We start from the raw sequence: 20927 nt of genomic DNA, 5'->3' as shown, positions 1-20927 counted from the left end.
AAGCAATTCCTTTGTTCAAAGCGATGCGAACTTTGTATATGTATATGTATTCTTGTATTCGCTAAAGAGTTGACAAATATACGTTCCTTTTTTTTCATATAACAAATGTGTTGGTGCAGCTGATAATTACTTGATATTCACCAGGCAATTTTTCACAACAGATTCAAACACTTGTTTCAATAGTTACACAAGGTCTCAAGATTTAATATCGATGTCACAATTCTTAAGTCTTTTGGAACTCATCAAAATAACAAGTGTTTTAATCGTTCTGTTCACGCGAGTGTACATGTATAAATATAATACATATATAGGGTTGCGTGGAAAGAATGGAATGTCGTTTCATGAATTTAAATTTTAGTCTTAATCTTGTATTAAGAAGAACATAATTCATATTGATCTATCATATAATCCCTCTTGTTCCGCTATTCATTCCTATCTTTTTTCCAATTTCATAAAAAAATTTTTCTATAAAAGTCAGCTTTTAAATATTTTTTAAAAAGTCAATTCTGATTCGGTCACAAATTTTAATCTATTTCAGAACAACAAGTAATATTGAAAATATAAACCCTAATATGCTGCTATCATCCACCAAAAAAGCAGAGCATGTTATTTCATCAATTCCTAGTATAAGCAATATTAAAAAAGAGATGCAGTATAATCAAGAAAAAAATAAAAATACTTTATTAAAGCCGCAATTGCTCCCATCCAAACAAATTTGTAAGTAAACAAAAATATAGCTTTTTTTCTAAGTTTTAATATATTTTTCTTATATATTCTCTTTTTATATAGATAGTAGACAGAATTCTACAAATTCTGATACAATAAGTGAATTAGTACATTTTTATTTATACTTAAATTTTTTATTTTTTAGATAGTGTACAATCTACTTTAGATGCTGAAGCTTTAGTTTATTTACCTGTACCCCCAAAACGTATTAGTTAGTACATGACAAATGTTTTCTATATTGCACACTTTGCAATGAAAAAGTTGATTAAATATTGTTTTATTTGTCTGTAGAGAAATCAACAACAGTTGAAAATACTGACACACGTTTCGAAAAAGGCGTATTAAAGGAATTGGAACAAACCAGACCAAAAAATGAGCCTGAAAATATGAAGCCTGATAAAATTGCAAGTTTTTCAAAATATATTGAGACATGTCTTAGAGAAATGACTGTAAACGTCTCAAAGCGCGTTATAAATAAAATATTAACGTTGCTTCTTGAAGAGGACATGTAATATCTTTCAGTTCTTATTTAACATTTAATATACGAGATTTAGGTTTTTTTTCTTATAATTTTGCTAATCAAAATCTGTAATGTTAAATTATTCTTAGGAATAATTTATCATTATACTATGAAAACTTTTTTGTCTACAAACACATATATGTAGTATTATCTTTTCCAAATACTTTTGGTACCTGAGTTATGATTTTAATTTTATGATAATAGCAAAAGTATTAACATTCCACATGTTTAGTTTTCCTATTTTATTTTTCAAGCATTATAGATTGTATTTGTTTGTTACATTACTTTTAGTTTTCGTGCAACTATAATTACTATTGAAGATGACGACTGATATTTATTTTTCAAGCATTATAGAGTTTATTTGCTTGTTACATTACTTTTAGTTTTCGTGCAACTATAACTATTAAAGATAACTGATTTTTATTTTTCAAGCATTATAGAGTTTATTTGCTTGTTACATTATTTATAGTTTTTGTGTAACTATAACTATTGAAGATAACTGATCTTTGTGTTATGTATTATATCATGTATTCATGTTATGTATCTTTTGAAAATAAAAATATTTCTTGATGTAAAAATATATTTCCACTTTTTTAAAATTTAAGAACAGTGCAGTGTATAAAATACTCTTATTTTATTTTATTTTACAGAAGTAAGGATATCTACATTTGCTTACACAATATTGTGGATCTGTTTTTTATTGCTGAACTGGCTGCACTAATTGTGAGTTCATCTTTTTTACTCAACATTGGAAGGAGAAAAATAAACTTTGAACTAGTGCAGCCAGTTTAGCAATAGTCCAGTCAAAATACGGAAAAAGGGGGGGTACCTAGAAAAAATTGCAACACAAGGTTTTATTACGTCATTGTGTTCAGAAAAATATACTGAACAACATATCCAAATTTCGCCATTTTCCGCTATCCCTAAGTATGTTTTTTATTAACAATTTATAAACAAATTTGTTTTTCTCCACAAATACGATGAATTTCGAAATTTTTGTAGAGATCAAAGTTGTAGAGCAGACAAATATCTACAAAAAATGTTCTTATGAATTTTTTTGAAATATCTCATATTATTTGAGATATTTGCAACAAGAGCTACTAGGCTACGCGCGGAGCGGAGCGGAGAGTTCTAACAAGCACACGGCAGTCTCTACCGGTCGCTGCTAGTTCTCTAGGTTCTACAAGGAACTTGAGTTGGTTCTCGATACTAGTATATGTGTCTATGTATACACACACAAAATTATTAATTATTTAACAAAAAACCAAAAACGAAAAATTAAAAAAAAATTAAAAATTAAAAACAAAAATTTAAAAATATTAAAAACAAAAACAATAAAAAAAACAAAAAATGGGGTGACAATCGAGCCAACAGCTTCCTTGTGGCCACCCTGGAAACAGATGCTAATTTATCTGGCTAATGTTGGCCGTAAGCGCGCAGCGCTATAATGTTTTGAGCTTCCGTTGCAAATATCTCAAATAATATGAGATATTTCGAAAAACTCATAAGAACATTTTTTGTAGATATTTGTCTGTTCTACAATTTTGATCTCTACAAAAATTTCAAAATTCATCGTATTTGTGGAGAAAAACGAATTTGTTTATAAATTGTTAATAAAAAACATACTTAGGGATAGCGGAAAATGGCGGAATTTGAATATGTTGTTCAGTATATTTTTCTGAACACAATGACGTAATAAAACCTTGTGTTGCAATTTTTTCTAGGTCTAATCGTATTTTGACTGGACTACAATAGAAAACAGACCCTATGTTATACTTGTACATTTATACCATATCTTGCCAAGGAACTTTACCTTCATTCATAAAATAATCTGCAAAGATGTTTCTAATTTCGTTCGCATGTCTTGTGTAATTATTACTACCAAAACTTACTTCCTCGTTAAAATTACTTAAATTTATATTCGTTTTTCTCCATTCTCCTTCAATTACTTGTCCATTTATAGAAGTTTTGTCAACGTAACTTTCTCCACAGTAATACGAAGTATCCATCAAAAGATTATGTAAACAAACCGTTGCTTTCCCAGCAAACGAAAAAGGATTAAAAGATATTAAAATTTTTTAATACCTTTGAATCCCTTTTTTGGCGGAATTAGATGAAATTAGATGGGATTCGAAATGAGATGGTCCAATCCCATGGAATCCAAAAAAGAAATTTTCAATTCCATCCAATCCTATGGAATCCGTAAAGGTTATGGAATTGCATGGCATTAGATGGTTTAGGAAATTGTTTTAAATTCCTCCCGTAATGACCAAACACACACACACGCACACACACACACACACGCACACACACACACACACACACACACACACACACACACACACACACACACACACACACACACACACACACACACACACAATTTTATGAAAATAGGAAAGGATAATAAATTTCAATGCTTTTAGATAAACGTTTATTTTTTATTTACTATATAATTAATATACTTTATAGTATCTAACATAAAGTATTAATAAAGAACTTTCGGTTAAAAATTATAATCAAACAAAAGATAAAAAATCAAATTTAAACAAAAAAAACTTGTAAAAATAAGAAATGTAAAAATAAAATGTTAAATAAAAACACTTAATATTTATAAGAAATAGATATATATATATATGGTGTGTGTAGAACTTACTACTTGTCGGTGATCGAATAGCTGGTTCTTTGAAATCGCTGGCTCTCCTTGGGTGCTGTGGATAGGCTCTCGTTGGCACTCGATGGGTTTAAGTTCACGCACAGAATTTAACTTGAACTCAAGATGAGATTTGAATCTGGCGCAGTGAATTGAAAGGAGGCGACGAGATGATCTGCCTGAAGAGGAGCTGCGCAAGAGAGCAAGTCCTGCGATGTCGCGATTTATATAGGAAAGTTCTAAGGATGGGAAGGGTGAATTGCGTGTGGGATGTGTCAGGTTTTCATTTTGGGAACTTCTGGTTGGCGGGATGTTTCTAATTGTTGTCTGAAGGATTTCTTATTGGGTGGGATGGTCTTCACCCAAGAGCTGGATTCTTAAGTTTTCGCCTATCCTAGAAAGCTAGAGACGGTTGTCGAGTTTTCCGGGTGTTCATTGGTGAGTCCCCTCGTAAGGCCCCCACTGTCTTGCTGGGGGTGCAACCTATCGTTTCCTCCAATGACTCATCTGTTTTTCGACTATCGCCGATTTCTCTTTTATTAGGGTCCCTTATTTATCTCGCGACCCTGCTCGAATTACCGACAGACGACGCATATGCCTCCAATCTCAAGTGCAGTTTTATTGCAGTTTTATTGCTAAGTGCAAACAGAAACTTCCGCCACGTGCTCTTACAAGATTTCCAAAAGCACGTTTTAGATCTCGTTTCTGTTTGTCGGAACATTGCGCGGGAAATCTGAGCTAGTCGCACGATACAGTACAGATCCCCATCAACCCCTGTCTGGAATTAAGGCCCCTTTCACGCGTCGTGTCGCCGGGTTTATAGTTATGGGCCCGATAAGGTTGCTGAGAATCTGGTCACCATACGCCCCGTCCGTCACCAATTCGTAATCTGGAGGGTTGGTTTCATTTGATCATAAAAAAAGGAATGTGAGGAGATCTAAACTCACTCCCCGATCGACAACCGTCTGTGCTCGGTTTGTGTATCCTAATCTTAAGGGCCACTCTTAGCCGCACAAGAATTCCCGCGAAAAAGGGAAATCGTGGAGTCTGCAGGACGTAACACCCCCCGCCTTAGACAAATGTTGGGGTGTATAATACAACATTTGCAGACTAATTGATTGAGAGACGATTTCCGTTTTTCGCGAGCTTTTTGGTTTCTGTTTAGAGAAGGAGGAAAGAAAAGGCGACCTCCATAAAGTTCGTCCTTTATTCTTTCGTCCTTCTGGTTTATGCTGTTGCCCGTATGTGTATGTATTAGATTGTTAGATCAAAGATTTTAGAATGGTAATGCACATTCAAACGCAAGAGGAATATTTTAATGTATACGTATATATATTTTTCTACTTATTTTGATAATATCTTAACGTTATTCGCAACGCGCAAGATTTCGGTTTATGTGAGGCTGTCTTTCCTTTCTTTAATGGGGCAATAATTCTGCCATTATTAACTAGAGCGGGTTGTCCACGTGGCTGTCATCCGTCCCGAGGCGTCCCTTTTTTTTGTGGCAGTTTTTCAACTGACCCGTGCGGCAGCCCAAAACTCCTTGTTTTTTTGTATGCTTTTCCAGCTTGCCTACAACCTTTAATGTATTTGTGGCATTTCGCCGGTTTAACACGTGCCATTAATTAGCTGGATTGCTATGTACTCATCTGCGGGCGTGGTATCCTTACGGATTAGGTCGCTGAGGATGACAAGGGCTAGCTGAATTTGTTCAGCAGCCGTTTTGCATAGCAATGGTGGCAGGTTATGATAAGATAAATGAGATTCCCAAACGGAATAACTCATCGGGGTGCCATTGATAATTGACACAAAAAAAAAATATATATATATATATAATATATATATATATATATATGGGACGTTCCATGTCAACCGGGACAGGACCGTCTCCAAAATTCTATTGAACCGATTAAAATGGTTAAGGGCTTAAAATCTTTGTTTTTGTGCGCTTTATCAAGTACAGTGTGGTACTTTTTAAAATTCAATATGGCGGTCAAAATATGGCGATTCATATGAGTTAAAAACACAAATCATATGATTAAATTGTTGTTTCTAATGGAAAAAAGAGGATACATAGCTTGTGAGTAGATAACACTAAGATTTGGATGTGTCTAAAAAAAATGGCGGATCCAATATGGCGGACAAAAAAACCAAACTTTTACCAAAATTTATGAAACTCAGTATTTGGGGGTTTTTGAGGTCGCTGATTACGAATCCGTTCATGATTTTTTAAAATTCAAAATGGCGGATCAAATACGGTAAATAAAAAACAAAATTGTTGACGAAATATGTGAAACTTAGTATTTGGAAAGCTCTCTGCGTTAACAGGGTTGAGACTGTCTTCAAAAGTAGGTTATGAAGCCCGCATTACTTTTTTTTAATTTTTTTTAAATTTTTTATTAATTTTTTTTACTTTTTTGAATTTTTTTTGATTTTTAAATTTATTTAATATTGTATAGTAGACATAATTTGCGTTACATCAGAGTAGCGTTTTACTTGTAATCTTTTTGTGTCAGTCGGAATGAAAGAGTGTCCATGTTGGATTTTGGTAACACTAGGAGCTAGAGAGAATCTTTTTGCAAGTTTTTTGTGCGTCCTACTGTGCATTTCTTTGCTGTACTCAAAAAATGTTATGATTGCAAATTTATTTTTTGCCCAATTAACCCTTAAATGCCACCCGGGGTCCAGCGGACCCCAGACCCTCTACAATGATATATTTTCAAATGTTCCCGCCAAAAATGGAGCTCATATTTATTTATTTATTATTTTTGATTTTTTTGATTTTGGAGCCAATATTTTAACTGTTGGCGATCTTAATTTTTTATACTATGTTGAAATTGAAATTTTAACAATATAAGCATTTTATTCTCTTTTCTAAGCCTTGAACAACATTGAAAATAATTTTCATAACTAAATATCAAAAAATCAATAAGTAAAGAGACATTTTTCATGCTGGGGTCTTTTAGACCCCATGTGTCATTTACGAGATTCTTGAGAGGTGTGGCATTTAAGGGTTAAAAAGGTCATGCGATGTCAAGATTGCCTCGGATGATTGAGCTTGCTCATCCGAGGCAATCTTGACATCGCATGACCTTTTTAATTGGGCAAAAAATAAATTTGCAATTATAACATTTTTTGAGTACAGCAAAGAAATGCACAGTAGGACGCAAAAAAAACTTGCAAAAAGATTCTCTCTAGCTCCTAGTGTTACCAAAATCCAACATGGACACTCTTTCATTCCGACTGACACAAAAAGATTACAAGTGAAACGCTACTCTGATGCAACGCAAATTATGTCTACTATACAATATTAAATAAGGTAATTCTTCAGTTTAGCTACCTCAGCACAGAAATCGATGCAATTAGGCTTAATCAACGCGTTTTTGCACGAAACGAACGAATCTGGCAGAAAAAAGTGTCGCTCTGCCCCGCGACGCGAGATATTAATCGTTAAAGTTGACAGGAATCATAACCTGATAGGAATCATAGCAACACTGAACGTGCCCTGCGGCCATATGCGCATGCTCAGTCAGCTCAGTAGCCGCACGCGCATGCAAAAGTGCGCCAATTTGAAACTAGTGTGCAAAATGAGAACTAGAATAAAACAAATGAAGCGCGCTAAAATCATACGTGAAGTCGCAGGCACGTGCAATGTTAGGCTTATTAGAATTTGCTCGTTTAACATATAATAAAATAGAATTAATAGATTTTTTGATTCAGCATGGCGTATTAGCGAATACAATTAAGTGTAGTCAGTGCGGTGACAATATAAACATCGATAAAGATACATTAACATATCGATGTAGAAGACGATATTACATAAAAAATATACATAAAAAACGTGTCTGCAAACAGTGCGATTTTTATAAAAGTGCGAAAACTGGTACTTGGTTCCATAAAAGTCACTTAGACATTGCTACTATTTGCAAAATAGTAGCATGTTTTTTGATGCTTCGACACCCGCGTCACGATATCACAATGGATGAGACTGGCGTGGCGTCAGCCACGATTACAGATTGGTTCAATTTTTGCCGAGAGGTAATTATATCTTAATTTATGTTAATAATTGTACTGTATAGTAAAGAAAAATGTATAATAATTAATGTCGAAAAATAATTTTAATATTATTTTTTTACTTGCAGGTCTGTGTGTTTTGGGCAGATAAGTATAGTACAAAGCTTGGTGGCCCAGGACACACAGTTGAGATAGATGAGGCAAAAATTGGACATCGTAAGTACAATCGTGGCCGACTTTTAAAGGGTAATTGGATTTTTGGAGGGTACGAGCGAGACTCAAAAAAGGTCTTCATCGTTCCAGTCGAGGATCGGACAGAAAAGACACTCCTGGCATGCATCAAGGAATGGATTCTGCCAGGAACCACGATCATGTCAGACTGTTGGAAGTCTTACAATTGCTTGAGCAATGAAGACTTCCAACATCTGACAGTGAACCATTCCTATAATTTTGTCGATCCTGAGAGTGGTAAAAAATGTTGAAAATATATATAAATAGGTAATTATATTATTAATGTTGCACTATAATTTAATATATTTTTTCAATTTACAGGTGCACATACTCAACATATAGAGCGCGTTTGGAGAGAGGTTCGGGCAAATATTCCAAGATACGGAACTAAATCCGAGCACTTACTTGGATATTTGTCCGAATATCTTTTCACACGCGCCTATAAACGACTGGAACGTATCGAAGCCTTTTTCGAGATCATCGCGAAAATGTATCCTCCAATGTCCACTACCGAGGTCCAGCCAGTATCATCCAATCCGGGACCAAGTACAGCACTTTAAAAATATGTTTATCGCACTTTTTGGAGACACGTTTTTTATGTATATTTTTTATGTAATATTGTCTTCTACATCAATATGTTAATGTATGTTTATCAATGTTTATATCGTTATCGCACTGACTACACTTAATTGTATTTGCTAATACTCCATGCTGAATTAAAAAATCTATTAATTCTATTTTATTAGAATAATAAATCACTTACATATCACTTACAATTAGCTTTTAATGATGAACATAGGTTAGATGACGCGCTTTAAAAGTATTTAACTGTTTAACCCCCCTCCCCATGCATGTACTTTATAATTTCGCTTTACAACTTAGCATGTACTTTAAGTTGTAAAGCGCGTCATAAACCCATGTGGCACCTCGTTTCGCGTGGACACACACACACACACACACACACGTGTGTATGCCCTGCTTTATAGAAGTTGTGATTTTCGTTAAAGCAGGGCACACACACACGTGTGTATGCCCTGCTTTATAGAAGTTGTGATTTCCGTTAAAGCAGGGCACACACACACGTGTGTATGCCCTGCTTCTGCTTTATAGAAATTGTAATTTTCGTTAAAGCAGGGCACACACACGTGTGTATATGCCCTGCTTTATAGAAGTTGTGATTTTTACATAAAAGTAGCCTGCGGCGGAACCCCTTCCCCCGCATAATAAAACTAAATAAACTTCCAGCGTGATACCTAACTGCTTGAATCAAGACGCTTGGTTATTCCGCACGATTGACCAGTCAATAGTCATCATATTTAAAATTGGCGCACTTTTGCATGCGCGTGCGGCCACTAAGCATGCGCGTGCGGTCACTGAGCGTGCGCATATGGCCGCAGAGCACGTTCAGTGTTGCTACATGTCGTCGGTATGACAGGAATCATAACCTGATTCCTGTCTACTTTAACGATTAATATCTCGCGTCGCGGGGCAGAGCGACACTTTTTTCTGCCAGATTCGTTCGTTTCGTGCAAAAACGCGTCGAATAAGCCTAATTGCATCGATTTCTGTGCTGAGGTAGCTAAACTGAAGAATTACCTTAAATAAATTTAAAAATCAAAAAGAATTCAAAAAAGTAAAAAAAATTAATAAAAAATTTAAAAAAAAATTAAAAAAAAGTAATGCGGGCTTCATAACCTACTTTTGAAGACAGTCTCAACCCTGTTAACGCAGAGAGCTTTCCAAATACTAAGTTTCACATATTTCGTCAACAATTTTGTTTTTTATTTACCTTATTTGATCCGCCATTTTGAATTTTAAAAAATCATGAACGGATTCGTAATCAGCGACCTCAAAAACCCCCAAATACTGAGTTTCATAAATTTTGGTAAAAGTTTGGTTTTTTGTCCGCCATATTGGATCCGCCATTTTTTTTAGACACATCCAAATCTTAGTGCTATCTACTCACAAGCTATGTATCCTCTTTTTTCCATTAGAAACAACAATTTAATCATATGATTTGTGTTTTTAACTCATATGAAGCGCCATATTTTGACCGCCATATTGAATTTTAAAAAGTACCACACTGTACTTGATAAAACACACAAAAACAAAGATTTTAAGCCCTTAACCATTTTAATCGGTTCAATAGAATTTTGGAGACGGTCCTGTCCCGGTTGACATGGAACGTCCCATATATATATATATTTTTTTTTTAATTCGCGAGTTTTTTTTTTTTTCGCATTAGATAATTCATGGAAGGGAATATGCTGGGACCTCGTACTTATTTGACAATCAGGTGGCTATTTTTATGCTACTTGTATTTATATTTTATTAGTGTACCCCTTTTTCTTTCTGTTGTTATTAATTTAGGAAGGAAAGCATCCTCACGCTATTTTTCGAAACTACCTACGCAATTATATTTATTTAAAATCTTAAGAAGAAGGGAACATAGTGAAGCTTAATCTAGATTATAAATGGCAAGGAAAATAAAAGATTAATTCGTATATGTCGAAATTAGGCGCAAAACTTGTTTATCGTCTAAGATACAATTATGAGTACATAAGGTTATTATAAAATAAAATTTTATTACAAATTATAGGGTTGGAATTATGAAATAAGAATTATAAAAGTGAACGTCAACACATGGTAAAAAAGAAAAGAAAGGAGAGAAAAAAAAACTATTACGACTTGTGGAATTAAGATTAAGCTAGGGTTCGTATTTGTGTGCATCCCTTGGTTTTTAGAAAGAGGAAAGAAATAGGCGACCTCCAAAACCCCTTCCTTAATTCTTTCGTCTTTCTTTTACAGTAAATATATATATATATATATATTTTTTTTTATTTATTTATTTTTTTTTCTATCGACGCATGTAATTATACTCATCTAGAATTTAGGAAATAAAGCTTAATTTATGTAGATTATAGAGATGAGAAAAAAAAATTTAATGATTGATACATGTATTTCGCAAACAGGCTATTATAAGCGTAAAATATAAACCTATTACAGATCATAGATTTAGACTTAGATAAGAATTAAAAAGTGAATGTAAAACATATGGCAAGGAAAGGATAAAATAAAACTTATTATGATTTACGGAATTGAAACTGTAATTAAAGTTAAAATTATTCGCTGGAGCGAGCGTAAAACCAATAATAAAGAAACAACTATAAGAGGAAAGAGAAAAGAAAAAAGAAAAATAAAACGCAAAATTTATAATAATGAGAGAACGTAAAATTAGGAGTCTAAAATTATTCGCTAGAGCAAGCGCAAAATTAATAATAAAGAAATAATTACGGTTTAGAAAAGGTAAACACAAAGAGAAAAGAAAAGGTTACAATAGACTCGCTCTAGCTTGCTCGTTGGGATTTTTTTTTTGTTTTGTTATTATAAATAAATGTAGGGAATAATCCCAGGGATGGCCACCACCTCTTCGAATTGGCTGTGCTGGGCACATCCCATTTGTACGAGCAATTGCGCCAGGTCTGGCGTCTCGTCTTCGTGCTCGGGCTTCGCTCGGAAGTCGATGATAGCGGCCTCGTCCTTGACCGGCAGCCGGATCTTGATCCATCCCTCTCTTTTTTCGACTAGGTGTTTCGTTAAGGCGATGGACCTACGGGACCATCGCAGCCTTCCTTCGAGTGGTCGGAGGTGGGCTAGTCCACAGGGGATGGCCTGCCACTCTAGCTCGCTGAAAGCGATCCTCGAGGGTGTAAATCTCGAACATGGGCCGCTGGACAGCGCGGCCCCAATCTCTGAGGGCAACCGTAACCCGGTTCCCTCTTTCAACTCGGAGCACGAGGCCCCTCTGCCACCGTCTTCCCTCACGAACAGCGACCTCCGTTTCGGGCACAATTTCGTCTGGCGGGAGATGGAGGAACTCACTCCTACGCATCATTCTCCGTGTTAGGTCCTCGACAAGCTCGTCGAGGTCCTCACGCGAATTCTCCAGATGGACCCATAGGAAGGTGGGGGAGTCCACCCGGATGACCTTCGCCTTGAGCGGGCCAGGGGTCAACAAGCTAGTGTTGATGCATTTGATTTCCATGGCTTCGGCTACAAGAATTCGTTGTTAGATTATCTGCATGTCGCAGCATGCGATTATAGGGGCAGGGTGTTAATGATAGATAATGAGGTGTCATGCAATTCGTCCCTTTTTCCTTTGTGCTTCCCCCCCTTTTTTTTTTTTTTTACCCTTTGAGTTCGAAAGTATAGGTACTCTCTTTCAAAGGTAGGGAAGGATAGGCGTGTTCCGATTTTCCGTTTGTTGACCCGACAGGCTGGACATTTGCCTGCCATTCAAGATCATGGAGTGGTGCGCTAGCTGACGCTCCTTGTTCCGGATCGTCTTTCGGAGCATTGGCATTTTTAGTTTTAGGCCTTGCCTGTCCCAGATGTAATAAAAGGTGAGTTAACGAGTCCCATATTGCTCCTATTAGATATATCGACCACCCATATACTGTATGAAGAGCATATCCATGCACAAGTGTATCTAATATTAATTTAATGGCTCTTATAAAAAGATATATTCCAAGCAGGCCAGCGCTAATATTGCCAAAGATTAAAAATTTGCTCCAGAAATTTTCCCAGGCTGAGAGTGCAATTTTTTCGATTGAAGCCTCGTCGATTAGGTTGGCGAACGATCCTCCACTCAGCACGGTTGATTCTCCCATTACTCCTCTTGCTACGGTGTTAAGGACAGCGGGTCTCTCAGCGGGAAACATTATGTGATCCTTTAGATCTTCCAGATCCTTTTGTGTGTATATGCCGCTGGTAGCGAGTGCTCCAGGGCTAGTGTACTTCCAGGTAGTTTTGGTCATGGGTTTTATGACCGTAGGTGCTAGTGTTTCTATTGGCCTTGGCGTAATTTTATACCAAGAGTCTCCCAAAAGATACATAGAAGGTGCGAAAGAATTACAATTAATTTGTGTTCCTTGCCGTAGTAGTACGTGCGTTTGAGGCGTTAGGAAGGAGGTCTTGTTATTAAACATTACTGGGAGTTGCTCGTAGCATTCTTGGGTGTGGACTAATTTTACCTCGACTGGAACGCATTTTATTATGTGGATTACTTCGCCTGCTAGAAGGGCCATATATCCAGGTCCCTTCATAAAATGATAGGCGAAGATGTCGGGAGATTGTGTAGCTATTGCTAAAGCGTTTTGCAACATTTTTAACTCAAGGTTACATTGTTGTAGTAAGATGTTCCTGTACAGTTGATTAATCTGGTTACGGATGTGCTTTTCTACGTAAACGAATTTCGAATTCATATAAGTAAAAAGGTCGAGATTTTCTACACGGCCGGTTCGTTTAGCGATGTCCGTTTCAGGTGAGGTTTCCCAAATTACTAATTTTGGGTGTTCAGTTCGAATGAGCGAATATCCACACGCTAAGTCTTTCCCGGTGCTGGTTAAAGCAAAGACTGTATCGTCGGCATTCACAGTATAATCGGTTTGAGAGTGCTCGTTTACATTATCGATTACCTTTTCCGCGTAACCTCTATATAAGGTGCTATATGAAGTGAATTTACAGGAGTCATTAGGTATGGGCTCCCAAAAGGTATTTCCTCCTTCTATGTCGGTGCATCTGGCGGTACTAAAATCACAGGCCACTCCTGATCTAAGTTGTATACGGTTAGTGCTTAGTTTAACGTTAGCGAAGTAATCTTGCAGGGTGATTGTGACAGTTGCCTGTACGAAAACATTTGTCCACGTTCCGTAAAGGTCTGAATAGGATCCTCCAGAACATTTTCCGTCGGCGTCCACAACGCCAGTTAGGATCGCCGGGCGACTGGTGGTCTGGTTAGATTTTAGTGCTACTATGTATGTTCCTTTAAATTCGAGAGTTCCATAATAATGCATTCGTATGCAGGCCTCCCTGGTCACTTCGTGTATATATGCATATTTTCCATTTAGAACGTCCGAATTATGAGAAAACATTCCACATTTCCGGATCGTACGATCGATTTCTTCCTTGCATTGTATCACTTTTACAGATTCGAATTCGTTGAGCTGCAATAATTGTATGAAGACTTGGCTAGAATTGACCTTTGGTAGTGGAATATCGCATTCTTCAACATTTATTAATGATAAGGTTGTTAAATTGGTAGTTGGGGAAGTACAATCATATCCTATTATTCCGTAAGTTTGGCGTATCCATATGGTTATTATTAATATTGCGGTTATTCCTTTAATCCGGGGATCCATCTGAAATTTATTGAGTTGTCTTTATAGTATATTGTATCTGTTTATTTATTTATTTATTTATTTATTTATTTGGTTTGATATGAGAAATTCGCAATCGGTTGGGGTGTACAACTCGGCTATTTTTCTTGATTCTGATTTTCACGTTGTTTTTATTCAGTATTTCTAAGATTTCATGAGGTCCAGTATATTGATCTCCAAATTTTCCTGGCTTAGGCCCTTTTAGCAGAAACACGTGGTCTCCAGGTTTAAAGGTTCGAGGGTTAATTTTTTTGTCGTAGTGTCTCTTGGATTTGAATTTAGCTTCGACGACGTTTTCACGAGCGTTCGTTTGTATAGTGTGAAGTTGCGTGACGAGACTTATTAAATATTCGTTGTAATTTCCTAATTTGTCTTCTGGAGCCAGAGGTTCGTTCGATGGAATTCTTGCTATTTTACCGAAAACTAATTCGTACGGGGTGTGTTTTGTTGCTTCGTGTATGCTGGTGTTATAATTAAACATTGCAAGACTAATCCATCTATCCCACTGCTTTTGCTCATTTGCATATTGTTTAAGATATTCTCCTAATGCATGATGTGATCTTTCTAACGATCCGTTTGAGGGTGAAAGGCAGTTGTACGAAATTTGCGAATTCTGAATATTTTAGCAATCTTTTTCATTAAATCGCTAATAAAATTTCTTCCTTGGTCGGTTAATATAGCTTTAGGTGCCCCTAATACACAAATAAATCTGTCCACGAAGGCTTCCGCTATTGTTTCGGAAGTTTGATCTGGTAGGGGTACTCCCATGCAAAATTTAGTTAATTGATCTTGTAAGGTTAAAATATATTCGTTGCCTCTTTCGGTTTTGGACAGGGGTCTTACGATATCCATCGCTACTTTATCAAAAGAAGATCCTGGTGTGTTAGTAATTATCTATAGTATTATCTATAGTATTATAGTGGTTGTTTAGTCTTTACTCGCACTAATTTTTTCAATTGACATTGTAAGCATTGCTGTATATATTGTTGAACGTCGGCTTTTAAATTTTCCCAATAATATTTATGCTTAATTCTATGATATGTCTTTGTAACGCCTCGGTGTCCTCCGGTAGGCGAACAGTGCATTTCACCGATTATAATAGAACGGAGATCTCTAGGAGGGTATTTAATCAATCCATTACATATGATTAATTTGGTTGTTGAGTTAGTAAAATTAAATTGTAAAACAGATTTTATATTATTCCATGGTACATTGTTAACAATATCTGTTTTTGCGATGCTGAGTGTTTCTAATTTTAGTCTGTCGGCTACGTCTTGTAAGTTTTTTATAACTGTGGTAATCTGCGTTAAGGTCATTGTTGGGCCTTCCCGTTGTCCTTCACTGATGGGTAGTGCTATGTGGTAGTATTTTTTATACTTTACAGCCTTTGCTTCACCCAGGGTAAGCGGGCTTAAACGTGGGATCTCGTTTCGTTCGAATAGCTTTTGTGATCCAGAATCTAATGGTTTCCCATTAGTGTCGACAAAGTATGCCACATTGTCTTTACGTAAAAATAGTAAATCACGAGTTTCTATTATATTGCCTTTGAGTATTTGATTATCAATAACGGTAGGTTTTATCCGCGGGTTTTTATTTTCATTAGCAGGGACGTCAGATTCGCTAGATTCGTCTTCCTTATCGTCTATTTTATTATATGGGCCACTTTTTTTTCTGGCGGGTCGTTTCTATCTTCTATCTCCTCGATTTCATTTCCCTGATCCTGTGATCTTTCTTGCTGATTATGCATATTTTTCGCTGTCTGGCTTCGAGTTTGTATTCTATTATAATTAGGAGGGTCGTGGACTAATGCTTTTTCTACAATTTCCGATTTCGGTGGCTCACGCAGTTCTTCCTGCGTAAAAGGTATAGAATCTTTGTTTCTATCAGGTGGGTTATCGTTAGGTGGTAAATCTTCCATTTTTTCGTCATCTAAAAGGTATAGATCGAAATCCTCGTCCTCCTCCTCATCGGATTCTTCTAACATTTTAGCAATTGTTTCTGCATCTCTGGGATCATTCGGATTTAAAAGTTTTTTATGATTAATTATGTTGCAGTCTGCTTCTTCGAAATTTACCGGATTTCTTGACAAAGCGTCGGCGTTAACATTAGTTTTTCCTGCCTTGTATTCTACATCATAATCATATTCTGCTAATTTCAATCTCCAGCGGAGAATTCTCATGTTTGCATCTTGGGCATTTTTAAACCAAAGTAAAGGCTTATGATCAGTGACTAATGTAAATTTTCGCCCGTATAGATATGGTCGGAAATGTTTGACGCAATATATTATCGCTAAAGCTTCCTTTTCATAAGTGTCGTATTTTAATTCGTTGTCGGTTAAAGTTCGCGACGCGTATGCTATTGGCCGATCTTTGTTTATTTCTCCTTGCGATAATATGCCCCCTACGGCAGTTCCGGAAGCGTCGGTAGTTAAAATAAAAGGTTTCGAAAAGTCAGGATATTGCAAGACCGGTTCTTCGCATAATTTCTGTTTCAACATTTCGAAAGGTTCTTCTTGAACAGATGTCCAGTTAAAAGGCGTATCGTTTTTTAATAAATTTGTTAAAGGTTTAGCTAATTTGGAAAAATTTGGTATAAATCTTCTGTAATATCCTGCTAATCCAAGAAATTGTTTAATATTTTTCGGTGTTTTTGGCCTAGGGAATTGTCTTACGGCTTCCAATTTTTTTGGATCGGGTTTAATTCCATCGCTACTTATTATGTGTCCTAAGTATGTTACCTCGGTTTTTAAAAATTCGCATTTATCGGGCTGTAATTTTAGATTAGCTTGGCGGAGTCGTTCCATTACTAAATTGTACCTTCTTTCGTGTTCTTCTAATGTAGGAGCGGAAATAATAATATCATCCATATAGATAAATACACCTTCTATCCCGGTTAATATTAGATCCATTAGTCGTTGGAAAGTGGCGGGAGCATTCTTTAACCCGAAAGGCATTCTTACGAATTCATAATGACCATTAGGAGTTGTAAATGCGGTTTTATGGCTATCTGTGGGATCCATTTCTATTTGGTGAAACCCAGAGGCGAGATCACATACGGTGAAATATTTTGCATTGCCTAACTGGTCGATAATTTCGACAATGTTCGGTAATGGGTAGGCATCGCCCATAGTTTTTTCATTCACGCCTCGGAAATCTAATACTACTCTCCAACGTTTGTTTCCTTTTGAGTCTTCCTTTTTCGGCACTATCCAAATAGGCGTATTGTAAGGTGACTGAGAAGGTTTTATGATCCCTGCCTCGAGCAGTTCCTTTACCTGTTTATTTATTTCCTCCTTGTGGACTTGTGGAAATCTATATTGTCAAGTATTTATTGGTCGATCATCCGTTGTTGGTATTTGATGTCGCAATACATGAGTGGCTGTTAATTTTTCTCCGGGAAGGTGGAATCGATCTTGACTATTACTTATAAGTTTCATAACACTTTTCTTTTCTTCATTATTTAAGTGTTCTAGTCGTAGCAATTTCGTAATCTCCGTAAGCCTATCTTTCTTAGGTTCTCCGGATGATACAAAACATTCACGTGAAATAACATCATTAATTGGTGCTTCTGTTGTTAGGTGATGTTGTTTTGATTTACGTTTGAATCTGAAATTTTCCATTATTTCATGGAATCGAGCTTGTGCGCATGCCAAAGTTTTTGAAGACGGTTTACTTTTCCTGTTAATTTCATAAATTTTCTCCATATTGGGATTATATGATTTTACTCTTCTCATGAGTTCTCCAATAGTAACATGAGGGGTATTATTTTTATTAACATCTGCACTTTTTATGGGTATTCCAACCCTTGGAAATATTATTTTCTCTACATGATTTAAAGAGCTCTCAACTTTCGACTCTCTTAAACAAAATTCTGTCGTATTACGTAATGAGGTTTGGTTACTTCCCTCCTCGCAATCGACGGGAGTAGAATATACTAGAGGAGCCTGGAAACTTGCCTCTGCAATTCTAGGATTGTTTAAATCTTCTGGAGAGGTTTGGTAACTTCCCCCTCCAGAGATTTGGGAATTATTTAACTTTTCAGGAGAGGTTTGGTAACTTCCCCCTCCAGGATTTTTAGATTTATTTAATAATTCAGGAGGGGTTTGGTTACTTCCCCCTCCAGGGTTTTTGGAATCGTTTAATAATTCATGAGGGGTTTGGTTACTTCCCCCTCCAAGGATTTGGGAATCTAGCATTTCGGGAAAGATTTGGAAACCTTCCTCCTGAATATCTAGATTAAGGGGATGCTAAAGCCGTTCAAATTACCGACAAAAACAGTCAAAGCTCCTATTTTGAAACGGCTTTACAGATCGCAAAATCCTTTTACAGGAGTAAAGTAGAGGTACTAATGAAGGGTGGGATTGTAAAATAATTAGTAATAATTGAAAAAAATGTAAAAATGCTGTCACCTCATAACCTTATTTTCTAATATAAACAGTTGTATACGTAATATGTACGAAATTAAACTTTCCCACTCTTCAGAAGACGTGCACAAACAATAACGTACCTTTGAAATTGAGATTGAAAGCCTAGAATAAAAATGGGAGCTTTGAAACGATCGTGTATATTTTTCACAAAAATATTCACGCAGAGCAGCTATCATGTCACAGCAGTAGTTCACGGATCTTGCGAGAGACGGCGCGATGGCGCACGCAGCTGTGGGCAGTTTCGGGGTTGGCTACATTGTCTGATTCCTACACAGCAATCGAACCAGGACAGATATATGATACAGATATCTTGTTAGGCATTTTTACATTTTTTTCAATTATTACTAATTATTTTACAATCCCACCCTTCATTAGTACCTAAACTTTACTCCTGTAAAAGGATTTTGCGATCTATGAAGCCGTTTCAAAGAACGAGCTTTGAAAGATATGTGGTACAGATATCTCGTTAGGCATTTTTACATTTTTTTCAATTATTACTAATTATTTTACAATCCCACCCTTCATTAGTACCTAAACTTTACTCCTGTAAAAGGATTTTGCGATCTATGAAGCCGTTTCAAAGAACGAGCTTTGAAAGATATGTGGTACAGATATCTCGTTAGGTATTTTTACATTTTTTTCAATTATTACTAATTATTTTACAATCCCACCCTTCATTAGTACCTAAACTTTACTCCTGTAAAAGGATTTTGCGATCTATGAAGCCGTTTCAAAGAACGAGCTTTGACAGATATGTCGTACAGATGCCTCGTTAGGGCTGCGTTCGGAAACGTCACCCGGGTACACACGGGTATACTCCCTTCTCCTTCTAACTCGCTGAGATAGAAAGAGAAGGGAGTATACTCGTGTGCACTCGGGTGACGTTTCCGAACGCAGCCTAGGCATTGGGCGCGTTCAGCAGACCAAGCCGCTGAGTAGCAGTCGAACGTGATTGGCTCTTACTTTTAGAACCAACCAACCAATCAACGCAGAGTGTTGATAAGATGAACTCAACGATATATCTGTCTAAACTCGTTCTTTGAAACGGCTTCATAGATCGCAAAATCCTTTTACAGGAGTAAAGTATAGGTACTAATGAAGAGTGGGAATATAAAAAAATTAGTAATAATTGGAAAAAATGTAAAAATGCCTAACGAGGCATCTGTACGACATATCTGTCAAAGCTCGTTCTTTGAAACGGCTTCATAGATCGCAAAATCCTTTTACAGGAGTAAAGTATAGGTACTAATGAAGGGTGGGATTGTAAAATAATTAGTAATAATTGAAAAAAATGTAAAAATGGCCGCGTTCAGCAGACACACCTGTTGACATGATGTACAGATGTCTCGTTAGGCATTTTTACATTTTTTCCAATTATCACTACTTTTTTTATATATTCCCACTCTTCATTAGTACCTATATTTTACTCCTGTAAAAGGATTTTGCGATCTATGAAGCCGTTTCAAAGAACGAGCTTTGACAGATATGTCGTACAGATGCCTCGTTAGGCATTGGGCGCGTTCAGCAGACCAAGCCGCTGAGTAGCAGTCGAACGTGATTGGCTCTTACTTTTAGAACCAACCAATCAACGCAGAGTGTTGATAAGATGAACTCAACGACATATCTGTCAAAGCTCGTTCTTTGAAACGGCTTCATAGATCGCAAAATCCTTTTACAGGAGTAAAGTATAGGTACTAATGAAGAGTGGGAATATAAAAAAATTAGTAATAATTGGAAAAAATGTAAAAATGCCTAACGAGGCATCTGTACATCATGTCAACAGGTGTGTCTGCTGAACGCGGCCATTTTTACATTTTTTTCAATTATTACTAATTTTTTTATATTCCCACTCTTCATTAGTACCTATACTTTACTCCTGTAAAAGGATTTTGCGATCTATGAAGCCGTTTCAAAGAACGAGCTTTGACAGATAAGTCGTACAGATGCCACGTTAGGCATTTTTACATTTTTTTCAATTATTACTAATTTTTTTATATTCCCACTCTTCATTAGTACCTATACTTTACTCCTGTAAAAGGATTTTGCGATCTATGAAGCCGTTTCAAAGAACGAGCTTTGACAGATATGTCGTACAGATGCCTCGTTAGGCATTGGACGCGTTCAGCAGACCAAGCCGCT

The 20927-nt window shown here is 36.4% G+C and overlaps 2 protein-coding genes across 3 annotated transcripts; one reads left to right on the top strand and one right to left on the bottom strand.

Moving 5' to 3' along the window:
• Window positions 1–7413: 7413 nt before the first annotated feature.
• On the top strand, window positions 7414–11813 carry LOC139783391 (uncharacterized). Of its 2 annotated transcripts, XM_071722538.1 has the most exons (4): window positions 7414–7937; window positions 8042–8129; window positions 8217–8381; window positions 8466–11813. In XM_071722538.1, the coding sequence occupies exons 1-4, from the start codon at window positions 7551–7553 to the stop codon at window positions 8702–8704; spliced, it is 879 nt and encodes a 292-aa protein (XP_071578639.1). In that variant the 5' UTR covers window positions 7414–7550; the 3' UTR covers window positions 8705–11813. The 2 variants fall into 2 exon arrangements, with proteins under 2 accessions (XP_071578639.1, XP_071578638.1); XM_071722537.1 differs by having other exon boundaries at window positions 8042–8381.
• Window positions 11814–11849: 36 nt separating this feature from the next.
• On the bottom strand, window positions 11850–14209 carry LOC139783390 (uncharacterized). Its single transcript, XM_071722536.1, has one exon. The coding sequence runs from the start codon at window positions 14075–14077 to the stop codon at window positions 12332–12334; it is 1746 nt and encodes a 581-aa protein (XP_071578637.1). The 5' UTR covers window positions 14078–14209; the 3' UTR covers window positions 11850–12331.
• Window positions 14210–20927: the final 6718 nt, after the last annotated feature.

The sequence above is a fragment of the Temnothorax nylanderi genome, unplaced genomic scaffold (assembly GCF_030848795.1).
Source record: "Temnothorax nylanderi isolate EJ_2023f unplaced genomic scaffold, tnyl_v1.0 TNYL_tig0496_pilon, whole genome shotgun sequence".
NCBI lineage: Eukaryota > Metazoa > Arthropoda > Insecta > Hymenoptera > Formicidae > Temnothorax > Temnothorax nylanderi.
This window is presented reverse-complemented; position numbering and strand designations above follow the sequence as displayed.

Bases quoted from the DNA above. Each gene is read 5' to 3' on its own strand.
- LOC139783391 (XM_071722537.1), top strand. From the start codon at position 7,551: ATGTTAGGCTTATTAGAATTTGCTCGTTTAACATATAATAAAATAGAA. The intron at 7,938-8,041 runs GTAATTATATCT...TTTTACTTGCAG, and splicing joins GGTTCAATTTTTGCCGAGAG to GTCTGTGTGTTTTGGGCAGA. The intron at 8,382-8,465 runs GTAAAAAATGTT...TTCAATTTACAG, and splicing joins TTTTGTCGATCCTGAGAGTG to GTGCACATACTCAACATATA.
- LOC139783390 (XM_071722536.1), bottom strand. From the start codon at position 14,077: ATGTTTTCTCATAATTCGGACGTTCTAAATGGAAAATATGCATATATA.